This window comes from Culicoides brevitarsis, chromosome 1 (assembly GCF_036172545.1).
Source record: "Culicoides brevitarsis isolate CSIRO-B50_1 chromosome 1, AGI_CSIRO_Cbre_v1, whole genome shotgun sequence".
In the NCBI taxonomy this organism is placed as follows: Eukaryota; Metazoa; Arthropoda; class Insecta; order Diptera; family Ceratopogonidae; genus Culicoides; species Culicoides brevitarsis.
Genome location: NC_087085.1, coordinates 36,022,443 through 36,029,833, shown reverse-complemented (window position 1 = coordinate 36,029,833; position 7,391 = coordinate 36,022,443). Strand labels below are relative to the sequence as shown.

Below are 7,391 nucleotides of genomic sequence, written 5' to 3'. Positions count from 1 at the left end.
TATAACAAAATTTATGAGAATGAATTATTTTAATGAATTTTTATCAATTAATTTATTGATTTTATGCCAAATATTTTAAAATTTGTCTAAAAAATTGCTAAAAAAAATCCAAAAATTAATAGAAAAATATTGTTCTATTAACTTCAAAATTGATGTTCCATTAATTGTTACCATTTTTGTAACCATTTGTAACGGATTTTTTTCCATAAGAATTATCTACATTACGGTATTCGAAAATCCGTTAATTTTTTATTTTTCTATATATAGCAGTAAAATTACAATAATTCTTCATTTACACTTCATAACTCCGTGAAAAACGTTACTTCAAGTAGTTTTATTCGAAAATGTATTTAAGATCAATTTTTCCGGTTGTACTACTTCTTGTCACAATTTTCCATCGCTCGAAAGCAGCTCCAGGAACTTTGGATTCACTCGCAACAATCGCAGAGACAATTGGAAAATTAACGGAAACAATTAACGACCAACTCTCGTGCAGTGAATATGACAATATTGGAAATACAGCTTGTTATTACGATGATTGGAAGCGGCGTGACAAACGTTGTGAAGATGAAAACTGCAAATTGAAAGAGAGATTTTCTTATGAGTTCAAATTTACTTCGAATAGATGTTATTGTTGTAAATGTTAAAATTATACTTTGAGAAAAAAAATATTTCAAAAAAAAAAATTATTGAAAACCACGCTATTGTATTGAAAATTTGAATTCTACTAAATAAAAAGCTCGAACGATTTTTCAATAAAAAAGACTAGCTTGGGGTATGTTCATAATTCAATATACTAAAATTTCGAAACACATCCCAAAATTTTGTTTGAGACTTGAATTTTTAACATAAGCGCATTTAATTTATATATTTTAATTTGAACTATAAATATTTTAAATAAATAGATTTCAAAAAGTTAAGAACTCTTGAAAACGATAACATTTTCAAAAATAAAAATTAATTAATACCATTTAAATTTAATTCGTGTTTTAAATTTATCTTAATTTCTCTTTTTTTTTTGTTGAAAAATATCAAGTTGCAAAAAATTTTTATAAATTATTTGAAAAAATTAAATTCTTTGAAGAAATGAAAAAATAAAAAAAAAAATTTATTTTATTAATTAGAGAAATTACTCAAAATAAAAAATTATACTTTTAAAAAATTATTTAATATCATGATGTAGAAAAATTTTTAACGGTTGGACCTATAACAGACCAAACAGAAGCAAATATCTTATCAAACGAATTTAAAAACGTAAACAAACGTTTCGTGATTTCATTCCGGCAACAATTTCATCTTCTTAAAAATTCAATTTAAACTCTTTTAAAATGGTTGACGTCAAGAAATTCAGTGAAATCGACATTTATGGCTTACTTGAGGTTGAAATTTCCGCAACAGAACAGGAGGTAAGTGCTCAATTTCAACATTTTCCTTCAAATTTCACAACTTTATTCTTTTTCTTTTAGATTCGCAAGGCTTACCGCAAAAAAGCTCTATCATGCCATCCTGACAAAAATCCAGACAACCCAAAAGCAGCTGAGCTCTTTCAAGAATTATCACGAGTTTTGGAAATTTTACTCGATAAAACTGCTCGGGCGGCTTACGATCGCATGTTGAATGCCAAAAAAGCAGCAGAATTAAGGAACAAACAATTGGACTCAAAGCGACAAAAACTGAAATCCGAGCTGGAAGAACGAGAAAGACAAGCCCAGTCGAATTTGTTGAAAAAAGGAAATTATCACACGGAAACAAAAACCCCTGAGGAGATTTTCAAAGAAGAATTTGATCGTTTACGGAAGGAAGGAAGTCGATTAGTCGAAGAAGAACAAGAATTGATGCGACAACAATTGCGACAAGAAATATTAAAAGCTGAAAAAACGCCTTCTTGGGACTCGTCGAAGCATCGAATCAAGATAAAATGGAAGGCCGCGAAAGATGATCCCACAAATGGCGGCTATTCTGAGGAAATTTTACGTAAATTCCTGCAAAAATATGGAGAATTAGTGGTTCTTGTGATGTCCCCGAAGAAATACGGAAGCGCTTTAGTTGAATTCAAGACGAAAGAAGCCTCAGAAATGGCAGTTCAGTACGAAAGAGGCAACATGAACAACCCCTTGACGCTCGAATGGATCGGCGAAGCTCCTCAAAGCAAGCAAAAAAGTCGCGCTCCAGTCGGATCTGCTACCGTAACAGATGCTGACTACGAATCTCTTGTATTACGACAACTTCGACAAGCTGAGGAACGAAAACGACTCATTGAACAGATGATGAAAGAAGAAGCTGAAGGCAGTTAATGCCTTAAACCGTAAAAAAAATTAATTAATTTCATAAGAATAAAGTAAGAATTTAATTTATTGCACGCTTTACGTTCATTTTTCCTCAGCGACGTGAATTTTTGTGGCTTCTTCGACGCATTTTAACAATTCCGTGAGTTTGGGGATCTTTTTCTGTGGAATTCCGAATTTTTCGATTTCACGAGACCAATAAATCACGTCGACCTGCAGTTGTAAACGAATTTTGTCGTCATCAGACATGCCTTGGCGTTCGTTTGTGGAAGGATTTGTGTTGCCAGTTCCTCGTTCTCGTAAATTCTTGAGACGACGTAATGATTCTTCGGTTTTTTGAACGGATGTGAGGACTTCTGATACTGCAGAATTGTATCTGAAATGAAAAAAATATATTGAATTATTAAAAATTTTAACCTTTTGGACATTTTGGAATTTTTGCCCATTGCAAATTTGAAAACTTCATCTCCCAAAGTACATTTCAAAGGTTTTTCTCGAAATTTAATCCCTATTGACAAAATTTTCATGTTGAATTTCAACCCAGTTTACATTTTGAATTTTTTATCCAATAGATATTTTGAAATTTTTGTCCCAATGCATATTTTTTGAAGTTTTTACGCAAATTTTCATTTCTGTTTATATCTTTCAAATTCTAAAATTTTGTCTATTTACTTAAATTTTCAAAATTTTGCCCAATTATCATTTTGAATCGTTCGTCCCAATGCATATTTTAAAATTTTCTCATTAATTCTTCCCATTGAACATTTTAAAGTCTTTCCTATTCTGAATTTTTTACAAATTTCGTAAAAAAAAAAAATTTCATTAAGTCAACATCCTAAAATTTCGACCCAATGTACATTTTTCAAGTGTTTTTCTCAAATTTTTTGACCCAATAAACATTTTTAAGTCTCTCATATTCTAAATTTTTTCAAATTTTTTAAAAATTTTGAAAATTTCTTTCCATTAAACTTTCTAAATTTCCGCCCCAATACACATTTTTAAAATTTTATCCCAGTACACATTCAAAAAATTTACCCCAATGCACATTTTGAATTTTTTTTTCAACTTTTCTTCAAAATTTGGTTAAAAATCAATAAAAATTTTTCATAAAAAATTAAAATCTCAACTTACTGTTCCGTTAACGCCACAAAAACATTCTCCAAAAACCCTAAAACTCTCTCATTTCCCACATTTTGTCCATATTTCTCATGAAAATCTTTCGTCGCTGCCAACGTATGATCAACATAAGCACAATTTTTCGTCGGCACTTCCCTATTTGTCTTCCGATAAAGTCTTGGAATGTCATTTACTTGTTTGATGTACGGAGAACTGTTCGCAATCAAGTCTTGCGACACTTTTTCTTCAATTTTCTTCAAACGATCACTCAAATTTCGATGCGACTCATTGAAACAACTCTCTAAAAGTTGTTTTTGGCTTTGAAAGTTACTCGGAGCTTTTTTCACTGTAAGTTCCAAGATCTTCGGAAATTCTTTCAGCAACGTCAAGACATCAATATAGACCAACATTAAAAATCCGGTCTGCGTTTGGTCATCACATTCGAATTTTTCCGCTTCCAAAAGTTGATCGATCCACGAAGCAAGTCTCGAGATGAGTTGTAAGGTCAATTTGAAGAAACGATTGAACAAATGAGGCAAATAAACGCCATCGCTCCACGAAGTTTGAATAGAAGTCATCATTGTAACAAAAGGTTGCAGCTTAAAATCTTTTCCGGTGACAAATAATTGGTTTAAACTCTTCGAACAGACACTTTCCATCGTGGCTCCGATCTCCTGAAACCGAATTTGGAAGTAAACCATCAGATTCCACTTCACCATGAAACTTTTGTATTGCGGATGTTCCTTAAACTTGGATTTATTTGCCGAAAATGACTCGATTTGGTCCAAAAAGGTCAAAGTTGATGTAAATTTCTGATGAAATTGATCCGGATTTCCCGGCGCAAAAATCGAATTCATGTTCAACTCAATTCTCTGCTCAATTTCCGTCCAAAATGCGTTAATTAAGAAGTCAAAATCCTTAAAATTTGGATTTTTTGCTACAATTTCAAGTAAATTTTTCATTTTCCGTTCGACAAAATCTGTGATCTTGCTGTAAATGCCAACCAAGCCTTGCGGATTGTTCTGAAGACTCGATTCGCAGATAATTTGACTCATTTTTGGGACGACAACGCATTTGCGGAACGTTTCTTCCGCTGTTTTGACTTCGTTCAGCATCAGATAGATCTTCAAACATTGCTCAATGGATTTTTTATCATCTTTTTCAAGGACCTGAAGGAAACATTCCTTCAATTTATCAAGAAGAAGCAATTTCAGGTCCTTTGCTTCTTCGTGCATTGCTTCGCTAATGTGTTTTTCATGCAATTTCACGACAAATTCGAGTTTGACGACATCCAGCGACAATCTTTCAAGCAAATTAAGGCACGAAACCATCTCTGTCTTCGTCGTTGATGACAATTGTTCCTTAACTTTGTCCAAAGTCACCGTCAATCGTTCAACTTCGTGCACCGCAGCTTCCTTCAAACGAATTTCCCGCTTCTTTTGGAGACATTCCGTGATTTCCGACATTGTTCCTGTCAAAACGTCACGTACTTGAACGATATCTCCACGTAATTGCTCAATCGGAAGCTGAATATCGCTGATGCGCTTGTCCAAATCCACAAGTTCCGTCGACAAATGCACAAAATCTTGGTAATCGGCGTTAATTAGCTCGATCATCGAGTTCCGCAAGACCTTCAGGTACATTCCCAAGTCGTCCCGCATCTGTTCGAGACTCGCTGCGTTGCGGTAATTGTGCAAAAATTCATCTGCGGAGAAGGAGGGCTACGAAAAAATATAAAATTTATTAAAAATTTCACCAAAATCGGGGAAAAATCTTACTTTCATGAACTCTGATGTGTCGAAACACAAATCAGAAGGCCCAACGGGTAAGTTAAAAGTCTCTCCGCCCATCGTGAATTAATAAAAATTGATATTTTTCAGAACTTAGAGTGCCAAGTCATATTAAACAAACGAACAGCTGACGACTTTTGACGGTTAACATCAACTGACGTTTATCGTAGCATCAAAAACGGATACGGCTTTGTTTAGAATTTTAATTTTTTCCGTGAAATTCTTGTAAAATCCACACCAAAGATGATGGAAACAAGCGAGCTGACGCTCTACAGCATCATACTTTTCCTCCTGTTCGAGAATTTTGTCGAACTTTGGTTGACTTTTCGACAAGTAAGCAAATTTTTCCTGTTTTTTGGTTAAATTTCCGGAACTGATTCGCATATTTTTCCAGATAAAAGTCTTTAAGAACAGTCGGGAGGTGCCAGCGCGACTAAAATCGGTCATGTCACAAGAAACTTTTGAGAAAGCTCGCGTTTATGGCTTGGATAAAGCCAATTTCGGAGTCTTCAAGTCAATTTTGAGTGATGTAAGTCAGGTTTTTCTTATGAAATTGTGATTTTCAAGCGAATTTTTTTGCAGGTCATCATCCCCACGGTCGAGTTATATGTAGGTTTTGTCGCGATTTTGTGGTATAAATCGGTAAAACTCACTTCGCAGCTCGGGATGAACGAGAAAAATGAGATTCTGGTCAGTATTGTGTTCTTGTTGGTCACGAATTGCTTGGGAATTGTCAAAAGTATGCCGTTCAAGATCTATAGTGTGTTTGTGCTCGAAGCGAGACACGGTTTTAACAAGCAAACACCCGGATTTTTCATCAAAGATCAAGTCAAAGCGTTTGTTGTGTCGAATTTGATCTCGATTCCAATCGTCGCTGCCATTGTTTACATCGTCAAAATCGGAGGTCCCTACTTTTTCCTGTATTTATGGGCCTTTGTGGGTGTCGTTTCGCTCGTTTTGATCACAATTTATCCCGTTTACATTGCGCCGCTCTTCGATAAATTCCGTCCCTTGGAGGAAGGACATCTCCGAACGTCGATCGAAGAGCTTGCGGCGAAATTAAAGTTCCCGCTCGGGCAACTTTTTGTCGTTGAAGGCTCGAAACGGAGTGCGCACAGTAACGCTTACTTCACGGGACTTTTCGGTGTCAAGCGGATCGTTTTGTTCGACACACTTTTGGTCAACAAAGGTTTGAAGGACGACTCAACACTGAGTGACGACGAAAAAGGCAAGGGATGCAGTGACGAAGAGGTTCTTGCCGTTCTCGCTCACGAACTGGGACACTGGAAATTGAATCACGTCACAAAAAATATCGTCATTATGCAAGTTCAACTTTTCCTGATTTTTGTCGTCTTTTCATTCCTTTTCAACTTGTCGCCGTTGTACAAGGCGGTTGGTTTCCACGACGGAACGATGCCAATTCTCGTCGGATTTCTCGTTATCATGCAATACGTCTTGGCGCCATACAATTTTGTCATTTCCATCGCCATGACGGTGCTTTCGCGGCGATTTGAGTATCAAGCTGATGAGTTTGCACAAAAGTTGGGATATGCGGAAGACCTTGGAAATTCATTGATTAAGTTGCATATCGATAATTTGGGTTTCCCGGTGTACGATGAGTTGTACAGCGCATGGAATCACAGCCATCCAACTTTGCTCCAAAGATTAGAGAAGCTCACGGAAGAGAAGAAGAAGGAAAAGTAAATTAAAGAAATAGAAAAAAAACGAGGAAATGTACTTTTTATGACTTTTGTAATATTTACCATTTTCGCACATATAAAAAAAATTAAATAAAACAATTTTATCTAATCAATAAATTAAATAATCTTTTAATAAATTTTATACGATTTTTTTTTACAAATTTACAGAGCTAAAATTTTAATTTTTTCAATGAACGTGAGGATTTTAAGTAAAGTCTAAAGTCAAATCTTCAATCAAATATCATTTTTTTTCAAAATTCAATAATTTTTTTTTTTTTTTTTTTAAAAAAAATTTTTTAAGAATTTTTTTTAATTGTTTTTTAAATAGTTTTTTAAATTTTTTTTTTTTTTTTAATAATTTTTGATTTATATTTTTGTTTTTTTTTTTTACAATATAAAAAAACAAATTTTTAAATTTTTAATTTATCTTTTTTACTTTTAAAAAATACTGTCAAAATTTTTTTAAAACAAAAATTCAATATTTTATTTATAAAAGAAAA

General features: G+C 33.8%; 3 protein-coding genes across 3 annotated transcripts; 2 read left to right on the top strand and 1 right to left on the bottom strand.

The window, feature by feature from the left end:
* Positions 1-1,264: 1,264 nt before the first annotated feature.
* LOC134827708 (dnaJ homolog subfamily C member 17) lies at positions 1,265-2,367 on the top strand. The gene is made up of 2 exons (XM_063840473.1): positions 1,265-1,406; positions 1,467-2,367. Exons 1-2 carry the CDS (start codon positions 1,329-1,331, stop codon positions 2,292-2,294), a joined length of 906 nt encoding a protein of 301 aa, XP_063696543.1. The 5' UTR covers positions 1,265-1,328; the 3' UTR covers positions 2,295-2,367.
* LOC134827707 (conserved oligomeric Golgi complex subunit 2) lies at positions 2,335-5,319 on the bottom strand. Its single transcript, XM_063840472.1, has 3 exons — positions 5,180-5,319; positions 3,417-5,122; positions 2,335-2,661 (listed from the first exon to the last, which is right to left on the bottom strand). The coding sequence occupies exons 1-3, from the start codon at positions 5,249-5,251 to the stop codon at positions 2,370-2,372; spliced, it is 2,070 nt and encodes a 689-aa protein (XP_063696542.1). The 5' UTR covers positions 5,252-5,319; the 3' UTR covers positions 2,335-2,369.
* Positions 5,320-5,345: 26 nt separating this feature from the next.
* On the top strand, positions 5,346-7,023 carry LOC134827706 (CAAX prenyl protease 1 homolog). Its single transcript, XM_063840471.1, has 3 exons — positions 5,346-5,524; positions 5,586-5,720; positions 5,774-7,023. Exons 1-3 carry the CDS (start codon positions 5,435-5,437, stop codon positions 6,893-6,895), a joined length of 1,347 nt encoding a protein of 448 aa, XP_063696541.1. The 5' UTR covers positions 5,346-5,434; the 3' UTR covers positions 6,896-7,023.
* The last annotated feature ends 368 nt before the right edge of the window (positions 7,024-7,391 follow it).